Consider the following 13,729-nt stretch of genomic DNA (forward strand, 5'->3'; position numbering starts at 1 on the left):
AGCAAGTCAAGCCTCCCTGTTATAGATGTAAAGCAAAAAGCAAGAGGTAATTTCATCAGCACACCAGAAATGCACCTGAGAACTGCAAGAGATTTATAGCAAACTACATGCACTGATAACTCCTGCGCAATTTTATAATAATACGTTATTGTAAGAGAGACTGCTAAAGAGCTAGGTCTCAGACTCTCGGCTACAGTGCTACAAAGTTCTGACACACATTTACTAACAACCACAACTAAACCACATAGAATAGTTTGTCTCATTCAGACTGCTGTTGATGGTAGCATTTAGTCATATTTCACCAGTATGCAAAATTATACAGCACAAGAAAAGAAAAAAAACCCCAAACAACACGTGTCATGTCTCAAATGTTTTCCTGTAGTTAATGAGTTCTCACCTACAGAATTCTACAACAGAACCTTTCTCGGGAACAGGAAAATAAAATCCCTTTCGTTCATTTAAAGTTGAGCATGGCTGCTCTCTCCAGCCTTTTTCACATTCTTTATATTTATCCCAAAATAAATCCTTAAAAATATTTATTAATTATATGAAATTCAATTATAAATAATTACATGCCAGATGTTGCCTACAAGCAAAAGCCCTTAGAGACTACAGGAAAGACAGCCATGCATACCAGGTGTCATATAGCTTTGATTTCTGTGTAAGTTCTCAGCTCAAGCTATAAAGTAGTACTTTAATAAATTCAGTGAGCACAAACGCCCAGGGAAGCAAAATAATCACAATTAGCCCAGTGCATACTTCAGCAGAATGACCTAATTCTAAAAGTGTTTTGCAAAGCAATTCTCATATTGAAAGGCAATTACACAGAGCAAAATAAAAATTGTATTTCTGAGATCCACGCAAAAAAGCACCAATAATTATCCATGAAAAGGTATGTAAGAGACTACAGAGGACAGTACAGAATACCACACATTTTCAATTTCTTCCAGGCCTTCTCTTGTTTCTACTTTATTCTTTTTTTTAAACAAGGAGAACTCAAATATCAAGAGCAACTATTAGCATTTTACTGACACGAGGCCTCCTGGCAATATCCTGAATTACTGGGACTAAGACTACTGACATTTTCATTCTGTTGCATTAGTCTTGCTTGTTAGTATTTTTCCACTAGTAAAAATCTATGTTTTATTCCTCCATCCTCTTTTAGGTGCCCAGTTACCCAGCAAAAGGCATGGAGGAAAAGGTAAAGATTACTCCGGATATTAACAAAACCCAAGTGACAATGACTTTAATGCAGTCAGCCCTTTAGAGGGTAAAATGCATAAGGAGATATAAGGACTCTGGAAAGACTTTTAATAGGAATTACCCTTTCTAACACCTACAAAAAAAGCCTGAAAAAGTCAATTTTTCATTATACAGTGATCAGATGCTTTAACTAGCATTTGTTTATCATCTCTACTTAGTACTATGAAACAAGGAGATACTCCCAATGTAAACAACCATAGAGAGTCATAAATATTTTGTGTTCTTTAAATAATATTACACATATCTTTGTCTACAGAAGCCTCAATGCAGATCATTAAGTTATACTTGAACCTCCCATGAAAAAATGATCAAGAGAGACAGAAGCCCAGAAACTTAATTTGTGAAGATCCCAACTGAGGCTTTTCGAGTTGCATTGTTTTGCCGCTGACACTTTTGTATGGACATTCCCCAACCATATTGCATAAACAAACCGCTTAAGGACCATGACTGGAGATATTCTGGAAACAACTGGCCACTCTCAGAGTTGCATTGTGTCTGCATGCCTAAAGAAAACCCAAAACCAAACCCAAACCAACCAAATCAAGCTTATAAAAATATCAGACTGGCAACAAACAAAACCGCATCATTATTAACTAGCTATCAGAGAATGGGCCGTTTTACAGAACTGCGGGGTACTGCAATGCTGCAAGACAACGACCAGTTGAGAACAACTAGGTTGCATGGCACCTAGGTACCAAACTAGGTTTGGCAGCACCTCACTTTCACAGTGCAAAGACAATACGATGTATCCAAAATATTAAGGCAGGTTTGTAGCAGAGAATATATCTATACACACAAATATGTGTATATTATACATTCATGTAAGTAAGACAGTGAATACCATTGAGAAAGATATTTTGCACCTTCCTTCCGTTATTGCTATGGGTAATGTACCATTGAAATGGGGGAAGAATGAACAAAATCTGTGCTTTATAGATTTTACCACTGGTAAAAATAAGAAAAATGTTGCTTAATAAGAAGACTGTAACAAGATTTTGTCCACAAACAAGCATTCCCATCATGTCGTCCAACAGAAATCATTACCTGTATCTACAAAGCTTTTGCTTGCATTCCTAGAATCGCAGGATGACTGAGGTAGGAAGGGACCTCTGGAGATTGTCTACATCCAAACTCAAACTAGAGTCACCTAGACTGGGTGTGTCCTGTCAGATTTTTAATATCTCCAAGGATGCAAGACTCTACAACCTCTCTGGGCAAGTGGGTGGATGTATCTTACATATGTATCTGGAATACTGTTACCATTACACAGACAGTATGTGATCGTACTCTTGTTCCCCAGCTCTTTGCCTGTCAATTACTTGGACAGTGTAGGGCAGGGAGTCCCTCCTAAGATGCTTTGTTATGATACCCAGCAAACCCAAAGCTGTGATCCTGACTGGGCCATTGTGATCTTTGGATTTTGTTCCTTGAATTGAAACGATACTTGGTCGCTACCTACCACATTATGATATTTAATCTCTACGTGCTGTATGTGAAATGAATTGATAATAGCTCAGTTTTGATATAGAACCCAGTTCAAAGACATGCTATAAAACATGAATCAAAGCTTGAGATGAACACTACTTGTGTTTTGAAAATTGAAAACAAAGATTCTTAAAACCTTCCAAGCAAAGAGAAGCAACTTATACTGCACACTGTAGACTGACCTGCTGCAACAGTGAATTACGATGAATTATCTGATGGGTAGAATTTTATCAGTTCCACACAATACAATAAAAACACTGGAATGATTCGTGACCTGCCAAATAAAGAGGAGTAACTCCAGCCAAAGCATCCCTTCCTTCTGCCAGCATCTACCACTAATTAGTTTTCCATTTTTTAAAATGGAACAAACAGAAGTGATAAAATGGTTTCTGGCAAGCTGAACCTGAATTGATAAACTGGAAAAATCTATCACACAGATAACATGACAACAGATGAAAACAGAAAGTTAAAGATGAACACACCAGGCAAAAATCCCTACGTAAAAACAAACAAACAAACATAACACAGCCCCCTCCCCCCCTTTTTCAATTCAGAAAGAAACTCTTTCAAATAGAAATCTCAGGAAAGTTAATTAAAAAAATAGATCTAAAAACACTTAAGAAAAAGTTACAGAAAGCTGCTTTAACCATTCCTACTAGATTCCCAACAAATACTACACTACTATAACCTCCATTTTAGTCCAGTTCCATTCAGTGCCACAACAGTACATGCTGCACAAAATCAAATTACTATTGCATTTTCAGATATTCACAAATTGTCTAAACCAAACAACTAATTTAAGACCAGTTGCAGCATTCCTCTTGTAATGGTCGTCAGCTGAGGACAGTACAGACAAGTTGAAACCTGCTGAAGAGTCCTTATAGAGCTCACTCTCAGACGGTGAACAGCATCCAAGAGTGGAGGTATTTTCTTGTTGAACGATCTGCTCCTGCTACTGTCGCTTCAAACCATTTGGAGTAAATATAGGGTAATGTGAAAAGAAAGTCTTTTATGAAGCAGGACCTATGTTTCATCAACCCCAAAACAACACTTTCAGAATAACAGCTCTCAGGTGAGCAGCACAGATAGTCCTGCTTGAGTAAATGTGAGCTTCAAGTCATAAACAAAATTAGTGCAGTAAATTCCTATAGTCATTTTCTATTTCCAAAAGAGCAACTGAATTCTAGTTTAAACTCAAGTTTTTAGCAATTATTGTAAAATACTGAAAAATGGATCTGCTTTAAGAGAGTACTGTAAAACTCAGATAAAACATCCAGGAATTAAGAAATTCTACTGATCTTTCATCAGTGGTAATCTTTAAGATATCAGTCAGTATGAAATGGTTAACTGCTGTACTTGAACTAATAACACTAAAAAATTAAAAGGAGATAACTTTGAAACAAACAGAAAAAAACCAAACTTTCTTGATTATTCACCTTGATTCACACTGTGTTTTATTTCAAAAGCTAATGACTACACAAGTTGGTGTTATATGCTTTTTATTGCACTAAGCACCAATGGTTTTCTGTGGTAAGGCTAAAATGGGAAATAATATTTTCAATGCAGAAAAGAATATAACCTGTGAGTGCCACATGGCAGGTGAAGAATTTAAAGTGTATTCAAATTGTTCTTGAGTCACTTGGACTCAATGGGCGTGTTCCAGGTTAAAATGGAAGTAGAACTGCCATTGTTTTCTCAGAGTGCAGGATGCGACTACTTGAAATATTTAGATCCATATTGGTCAGATCACAGTAAAATGCCTTCTGTAAGGAGCAGTGAGTTTTTGGCTGAACATGTTTTGCTTTCTCTACTTTCTATGAAGTAACCTTGACGTTTCTGAAGGGCAAATCCACAATATTTTACTAACAAATCTAACAAAGCCAATTACCATTATTTCTCTATTCTTCTTCAACCACTGTGTGCATAAGGATGCACTTGGAGAACAAGTCCAACGAGCACTGTGATTGGCATTAGCATTTAGCTCTACGGTAACCAGTTACAACACAAACCACCCACAAGAACCAGCATAATGTGCTCAGGATAAGCCCATGTGGTCTAAACCAACAACTTTTACAGTATAGCAGCCTGGCAATGAAAATCAAATGCATTATAATGCATGTTCCCCAGATGAGGTCCTTGTTATGAAAGGAAGACTACTAGAGAATACTGTCTCACTGAAAGAAAAGAGTTTGGGTGACTGTGTTTAGTCTTTCTCTTCTTTAACTTCCCTGACCCCTTCAAAAAGGGTCAACTCACATTTCTAGTCTTCTCTGCTTTTCCTTTCTTTGAGTCAGCTCAACATCCTTGACAGGCTCATAAGCATACACTACCCATATGTACTGTCAGGCTTCTTTCTCGCAAAGTGTCTTTGGGTTGAAAAAAAATGTAAGAAGGTAATGTAGTTAGAAATAAATAACAACATATTTATAACTGAGAGGTAAAGCGCACATAGTTAATCTAAGCCTTAACAGATCTGACTTAGTTCTGCATAATTACAGGAAACGTTAACAGATATCTAACAGTGTGGAGTGGGGAATGTAATTCTTTAAGTTAATGCTTTTTGAAAACTAATTTCTACATGAGTAATTTTGGATAAGTAATTTCTCCCTTTCTGTTTTAGTCTTCTACTCTTAGAAGCGAAGCTACTAATAGGATTAACTGGCAAGTGCTATGATTAATTACTTAATATTCAAAAAATACTAGAGTCTTCTAGGATTGTAACGGTATAGAGATGCTGGAAAAACTATTTCATGTCAAAGCTACCTTTAGCTAAGAAATTTTCAGCCTGAGAAAGAATATACAGATTTGTTTCCTGGACAATGGTTTGAAATATTCATTGCCATTTCAGGCATTACTGAATGGTGGCCTGTTTCAGGACTTTTCAGACATTAACAGTAAGGGCCACTTTCCACAACAGCACTCTGACTGCAGGAGATAAAAGACTGTTTATTCTTTTTTCACAGGGGAGGAAAACAATGACAAAAGCAGGAAGGCAGCAGTAATGCAGAAATCTGGAGGTGATGATAAAGGGTAGGGAGAATGGAGAAAGTTGTGCAAATAAATCCATTCTGGCCAAAATCAGGCAGGTGACAAGCAAGCATATAGGACATTCAATTGGAGTGCAAATCATCATTTTTTAATTTAGTAATTAAATTCTAAATTTCATTGGGTGTGATAAAAAGCTATTTGAAATACAGAACACAAACTGAAGTATTTCAAACCTTTAGACCACAACTTTGCATTGTTTTCCCTGAGTGCACTATACAACCCTTAAAAACAAGAAAGGACACTGCATTTGTTCAAAAGCATTGCTGCTGCTCTCTCTGAAGTACACCTAATTGATACTGACATGTTACTGCTTCACTCTTGACATCCTTTGAGCAGTCAGAGCTAGTCAAATAGCAAGCTGGTATAACCCCTGGCTTGGAGAAAATTTCAGTTAGCGACAAAGAGTAAAAAATAGCACCTGAGAAGAAGGCAGAACTTAAAATCAGAATTGCTTAACAGAACACAGTGGATGAATGTATGGATTTAAACATTAACTGTATGAGGAATAATTCAGTTGCACAAACAACTAAAGAGAATTTTCACAGCATTTCTCTTTGAAAGAACTAGTTTTGTTGTTCAGCTGATTTCGTTAATAAAAACCCCAACATTTTAGAAGGGACTGAAATAGCAGTGAGCACACGCACAAACACACTGCCCCCTGCAGCCAGGTCTCTGTTAGAATCTCACACATCTTAGGTAATGTAACAGTATAACCCAATCAGTTCCATTTCACAGGAAGTTTAATTAAGCAGAATACAGAATACAGCTAAACAAATTGTCATTTATTCGTGGATCAAGCCCCCACCATTTGCTGTCACGTAGTTTTAGGCATTTCATTACTAAGGCAAATACAGCAAGAGTTAACCTTGCCCTCCAAACACCCCCATTTATCATTATCATTTTGTTGGTGAACAGATCTCTTCCATCACTCTTAACTACTCCAATTTTCACACCATTGCCAAGTCCTCCTGGTTTTCATTTTAGTAAATCTTTAAAACAGGAGCAAATCAGTGAAGACCTTAGAGACAGCAGCATAATTAATAACTTGTTTCTTTAGAAAACTGTAGTTTTAGAAAAATATAGTCTTTTAACAGATCATACCAGACAATAAAAGGCAACTGCATTCAGATAATACATTAGACTTCTGCAAAGAGCATGTCTTCATGGTCACATTAACAGAATATGGAGTCTGCACTTCGGACAAATCAAGTCTTCAGGCAGAAACTCCAAAGCATAGGACGTGCTACAATTCACAAGAGGAAGCACATCAGTTCTCAAGCCACAAGACTAAACTTTCTAGTCTTTCTACACACACTTCTTCAGTAATTTAGATTAATAAGGCTCTTTCTTTGCAGAAACAGCAGATCATATTCAGGGATAAGTACTTAAAGAGAGTTATGGACAAAAAGTTGTATGGAAAAACAGTAAAGCTTTTAAGTTTAATTTTTCATTCTTTTCACCAGAGTGATGCATCATCATTAAAAAGATGGATTATAAAAGGAGAAATCTTGCCTATTCCAAACAAGCCATTCTTGTTCATACAAATATAAACTAGTATTTTATTTGGCTTTTCTTCTTCTCTGGACAACTACAAACTACCTCAAATCAAAGATCCACATTTCTAAACCACTAGCATCAGGAAATTTTAAAAACTGATTTCAGGTTTAACTATTTTAAGTAGTTTTATTTGGAGAGGCAGGGCTGGATATGTATGCTACATGCTTTCTTGCATTTTATATACTTGCTATTTGCCCAAAACAAGAAATTCACTAAAGCTTATTTAAATAAATCTAAGCTCTAAGGTAACTGTTATGTTGAAACAGTAGCATTTTATATCGCTTTCTAAGCATTGCTAGAAAGCCATATCAAATAATTTTAAAATACCAAATTTATCACAGAAAACAAGGTATTTTTTCACAGAACTTTGGTTCATAAACTGATTGTCAGCTTAGAATTGTGAATACAAATATTACAAGTTAATGTTTCAGGTGTTGCTATAGAGGCTGGTACCTCCACAGTGCTGTTGCTATAGCTCCCCTGCCACCAAGATCATATCTCTTTATAATAAATAGGTAAATATACACAAAGTGTTGAGATGTACAGATATTCATCTATACACAGAGGCAAGAGTAAACACTGCAAACTTCCTCCTGCAAATACTTTTTGCAATAGTCACTAGATCAAGAAGGATACAGAATCTTGTACTTTTTCCCCACAAGGAATTACATAGACAAGTATTTTTATAGCATACATCTTTAATACTTGTATTTAAACAGTATAAATCTCTCAGCATCTATTCAAAACAACATCTTAGTAGAGAAAAGTTCTAGAGTAATAAAGAAAGCTCTTAAAAACAAAATTTTAAATTTTAAGAATGCCTAAAAAGGACTGGCCATTCCAGTGAAATGAAGAGTTATCCTCCAGCTTACACTCAACTGAAAAGCTCATAAAAAGGGAACCTGGATTGGACTCACAGTATTTTTCATCTCACGTGCCTCTTAAGGCAGCTAATTTCCCAGTCATTCTGAAGAGCATTGTGTGTTTACAGACTATTCAAAGGTGGATTCAGAGGAGGGGCAACAAGATACCCAGAAAAAACATAAGCTTTCATTTTCACTGAGCTGCACTGCTTTAGGTCGACTGCCTGCTTCTTCAGAAAAAGGAACCTTTTGGCATTTGTCAGTAGGCTCAAATATCTTGAAATGCTGAAAAGGTGAAACAAAAAACTTTCCCTGTGCTGCCTTCCTATCTGATCTTTTGTCTCGTATGTTTCCCTCAGGGATGCACGAGAAATTTCTCTGAATAATTCATAAGCACCTAGGCAGAAACCAGCTTCTACTTCTGAACAAAAAGATGGGGTAAAAAGCTGATCGCAGCTGTTCTACTCTGCCCTATCTGGAATAAAAAAAGAAAGTGATTTTTCTAAGACAGTAAGCACAGAATATATACATGTACATATATATGAAGTATATAAACAAACATGCATTTATGCTGGGGAGGGTACCTTTGTACTTAAAGCTACACACTCCTTTGACAGCAAGACTGATTCTCTACCTTTCAAAAAAACCAAGAAATCATATAGCATGAAGGTAATCAATCAACACATAGAATTCATCTTTTAGTTTGGAATTAGAAGAATGACTGGTCTTTCCTCTAGACTACAGTATCTAACTCTTCTCTTATTATGAGCCATCCTTATTGCCCAACAGCACTGAAAGTTAGGCAGATGCAAATGACTTCTTTTTCTGCAGTCTCTGTTAGGACTGAAATAGTCTTATATGCCTGCAGATGCTTTTTATGTTCCAACACACACAGAAGAGAGAATAAAAAGGCAGAAAAGACTGTTTCCAAAGCTATTTGGCTAATAAGAAAACTCATAAATTATGGGTTCCTCGCACAAAGTTAAGGTTTCACAATACAATATCATAAATTGAGACAAAAGTACTTGGAAAAATGGACTCAAGACTTACCAGCCTCTGCATGCTTTTCACATGGGTAGGACTAATAGATAAGGCCTCTTCATACCAGCGTTTAGCTTCATCGATATTTCCACGAAGTTCAGCCACCTGACCTCTCATGTAGAGAACATAGTGTGACATCGGAAAGAGATTAGCTGCTTCTTGGGTACATGCCGTGGCCTCAGCGGGCTTCCCAATTCCTATGTAGACTTCAGCTGTGGAAGAAATGTGAGGACCGATGAACGATTCTTGCTTCATCGTATCATGGCTAGATGTTGTCACTTGTGCTGTATTTGTAAATAGTTTCATTCTAAACAAAGGCTATTTTCGTCAAAAAACTTCGCAGTTTAAGAGAAATTATTACATAAATTATTTTAAATGAATTATTCTTTTAGGAATGTTGCTTTTCCAAATGTAATAGGAGTTTGAACCTCTAAATGACTGTTTTAATCACCAGAAGACTCTTTATAATTTGCCATTTTTAACTGGTCTTTTTTTTTTTTAAATTTTAGTTTTATTTTTAAGATGTGAGCATGCCAGTATTCCAGTACTATTTAAGAACAGAAACCCCAACAAAAAACAGCACACAGAGATCCTTACAGTAGGTAAAAGAACACAACTAATTATGGGATTTTCAGGGAGCAGTAGGAATTGCTCCAGCTACCAACCACTAAATGGCAAGCCTGGTTCCAAGTTTCCTACTTCAGAGCATTTTAAAAGAAATATAATGTTATTTGATATGAAAAGTTTCCTGGTTAAGTTAGCAGAACATGTGAAATGCTTAATCAGCATTCTGATCTGATAAAATTTGTTGGTATTTCCAAGCGTTTTATCCAAGATATCCTCCAGGAGCTAAGAATATTTAACTCTGTAGCTTAAAAAAAAAAAAAAAAAAAGCAGATATATTTAATTTAACATAAAGCACTCCTGATGAAAGCAGTTGAGTAGCCTGACACACACTTGTCTAAATCAGATTGACTACAGGGAAAAAAAGGTTCGTTCAGTAAGTGATTAACAACTAAAAACAGAGGAAGTATTTGCCTTCAATAGCTCTTGTAACACTCTTGAACACTGCTATTTCACTATCCTGCTGGATTACCTTAATCTCTTACTGAAAGAGTGGGAGAAGAGATACTAAATGAAAGAAAAATATATTAAAGGTTCTCAGGTGGGTTATCTATTTATGTTGGTATAGACCCTAGAAAAATTGAGCCTCAAAGTAATTGTATAACTGCATTCTACTGCATCACACTGTACAAGAGTCTTATAGATTAAATCAAAATGCTCCATCAAAACAGCAAAGTGATCTATCGCTGTTCAAGACATGCTTCTCACTGTACAGTACAGGCCACCCATCTTGGTTTCAAGGCTGTCAGATCAGGATCTCACAATACAGTAGTGGATTTGGGATTATGCCTAAAACTGAATGGGAGTGATGTTTGAGTGCCTTTAAAGGATCCTTCTGAGATAACTGCATCAGACTTAATAGTATCCCTAACTAGTCAACTTCAGTACAGCAGAGTCTATAAACCTTAACTTACAGGTGATACCTGCTATGAATATTCATAATTATTTTCATCAAAATCAATTTATAACAATGACTAACAAAAAATGGACTTTCAATAGCTGTTGGTGAGTAAGCACAACTTAAAGGTCCTACTAATTTTCTATTTTTTTAAACTGATTTTTGTAGGGTTGCTGAAGCAAATGATTTTCTTCCCCTAAGATCTGATCCTATTTATGGGAGAACGACTTTTTTTTACCAGAATAGCATTATTTTGCTCCTCAGTTGACTCAGTCATTTCACAGAACACATTCTACCTAACATAAATAGTATGTCCATGTGGATGTATGGATTAATGCAGCTTATTTTTAGAAATTAATTAAATGCTTTTTGATGGAAAAATGTCTCATCCACATGAAGGACTAACACATGAAATTGCAGATCCAGCAACAGTTTTTTTCCTCCTAACCCCAAAAGAACACCCTCATCTAGTCAGAGATGGTACTGTGTAACTAAAGAACGGCAAACCTGGAAGATAACGATGGGATAAAATACTGAAATCAAAATCTACATTTGGGAGAAGTTAAATTTTTCTAGGATTCTACTTTTACTAGCTGTTCGTAGAATCCAAAGAACAAGTTGTAGCCGTAATTTGAGAGCTGGACATAACAGCATTAAGTGTGAATTGTACTGAGAGGGGTGGGTTTTTTTAAAGAAACCTGAAATATTTTGGAAAAGCTTTGGGTACTTCATGCTTCAGTGCTTTTCTAAAAGCTATGTGGTTGATATTACTACGTGAGAAACAAGATTTTAGTGAGTATAAAATATACTACATTATTTAAATGCTAACCATCTGAGCTCTCCTGGTTTTACTGTCTCTTCTCCAGCATCACCAGACTTGAAACACAGTTTTAAATACATACTCCCAAGTTGCTCAGTGCAAAGACAGTTAGGAAAAATACAATTTACACAGACTATAAAAAGTACTAAGTAAAAGCTATAATTATTAGCAAATAATATATAGAATTAAAAATGACTTAAGTAGGTGATTATCTGCTACCACAATAATTCTAGACTGAAAAAATAAGCAGAGATTGGCTAATTTACTAGTCCACAGTTGAAATTCTGTATTCCTTGAGGGGAAACAAGTATGGTATCAATGGCTTTTAACACTAGCCAACAGAGGCTGCAATACTGCTTATAAACTAGCCTCATGTTACTGTAAGAGATACTAAATCTTGCTGTCCTGCTTACTAATTGCAGCAGAGAAACTTGACAGTTATTAACGGACCTTCCTAAAAGTATTACATTTAAAAAAAAAGAATTCCTTTATGTTTAAAGTTCTAACAGCATTATTTTTAAAATAACTTCTCCTTTTCTCTACTAGAAGTTATGCTATTAATCACCCCCCCCACATCCCCGCCCCCCAAGAAGTAAAGCACTGCACCATACAGGGAATCAAACAGTTAAATGTGCCATAAGTCTAAAAAAGGAAGCAATTTCCCAATGGTAAATCTTCACTTTTATTTAAAGAACATGTGCTGTAAGTAAGGCGTTAAGTAATTTTATCACTGCAAGTAACCCATATATACTGATGAAGATACCTTCCAGAATATCTGCTTTGTATTGTGCTTCTGGGAGAAAACTTTATTCTGAATGTTCCTACAGTAAAAAGCCTTTCTCGAGGCAGGACAAGTAGCTGAATAGCAGGATACCTAAACACTCTGAAATGCAGCACGAATCACCAGCCTTAAGTATCAAGAACAGGATCATTCCAAAGTCAAGAGGAAGTAGACTTCAGGTTGCAGTACCTTCTCTGAAAGCAAACAGAAGCTCTCTTTCACCTCATTGCTCTCCATACACAAAGAGTCAAAGCACTCTTCCTACTTTGTTGTGTTCCTCCCCTAGATCTTTAACACTTTAGTTCATTCTCCAACCCAACTCTCTCCTCCTTCCCACCCATGCTTCCCCCTGCTTGTAATGAAGAATACAGCTTACAGACCACGCTTGCTGAGATAGATACTAAGAGTGGAAAGTGGACTGTGCAGCAGATTGCAGCAGCAGACCACCCATGTGATGCAAACGTGACTAAGTTGTGAACTAAAAAGGAATCAACAAAGAGTGTCCAGACCTCTCCTTTGTGGGTAAAACAGTATCAGTCACTTGCATGGACTGGGTAAGCAGCAACACGACATGACCAACAAAAATTAAAAGACAGAAAATAAACTGTGGAACAGGCTGTCACAGAAGGTTGAGAAATTATCAGCATTACAGATGTTAAGAGTTACTGTGGATGGCTGTGATGGTTTATAAATACTTAAAATCAATGATGCCACAATGAAGGGCAGGTGACTACACTATGCCCTGGTGGACTTTGCCTTGTTCGTATCTGTGTTGCTTTCAAGGAGTCTTTCCACCCCCAAATAAGATTGCTCTTTCCTTCCAATGTTTAAAGTCATAATAGCACCATCATTGCTCTTGCCTTCCAATCTTCTGCGCTTTTACTCTAAAACACTAATTAATAACTGGGAGTCATTGCCCTGTAATGACTTTCACACAATAAAACTGTTACTGCAAAATCGGTAAATTAGAATGCTAAGAAATGCAGCATTGTTTTGTTGAACATAAACATGAAAGAAAAAAAATAATTATGGCACTGAAAAATGCTCAAGTCTGAGAGCAGACCAAAGCAGACCAATTGTCGAGTTCTAAATTACACCTTTCTGATGCAAGTATCAATAAAAACAATCGCACAGTATACATTTTAAACTGTGTAAAAATACACTGGATCATAATTTTTTGGTTAAAATTTTATGTAACAGCTAGTTGTGATATTGCATTTAGCTTGAGGCTTGAAGCAGCATAACAATACTAATTTGACTCAAGATGACTCCACATTTAGAAAAACAATCCCGGATCTTTTAGATTAATGAAGCTAGAAGGAAGAGAACTGAATGAAAGCTTATGATCA

General features: G+C 36.3%; 1 protein-coding gene across 9 annotated transcripts in view; it reads right to left on the reverse strand.

Annotated features, from left to right (window-relative positions):
- Positions 1 to 13,729, reverse strand: part of TTC7B (tetratricopeptide repeat domain 7B) — a 146,552-nt gene that overhangs the window by 22,161 nt on the left and 110,662 nt on the right. For 7 of the 9 annotated variants that reach the window (XM_074824933.1, XM_074824931.1, XM_074824930.1 and 4 more), the window contains one exon: positions 9,267 to 9,469. The exons of 1 other annotated variant lie outside the window; for it this stretch is intronic. In XM_074824933.1, the coding sequence (XP_074681034.1) occupies positions 9,267 to 9,469 (203 nt within the window). Of the gene's footprint in view, positions 1 to 9,266; positions 9,470 to 12,473; positions 12,575 to 13,729 lie in introns of those variants that run through there. One more of the 9 variants, XR_012623327.1, reaches the window with a different exon arrangement.

This window comes from Strix aluco, chromosome 4 (assembly GCF_031877795.1).
Source record: "Strix aluco isolate bStrAlu1 chromosome 4, bStrAlu1.hap1, whole genome shotgun sequence".
NCBI classification, from domain to species: Eukaryota; Metazoa; Chordata; class Aves; order Strigiformes; family Strigidae; genus Strix; species Strix aluco.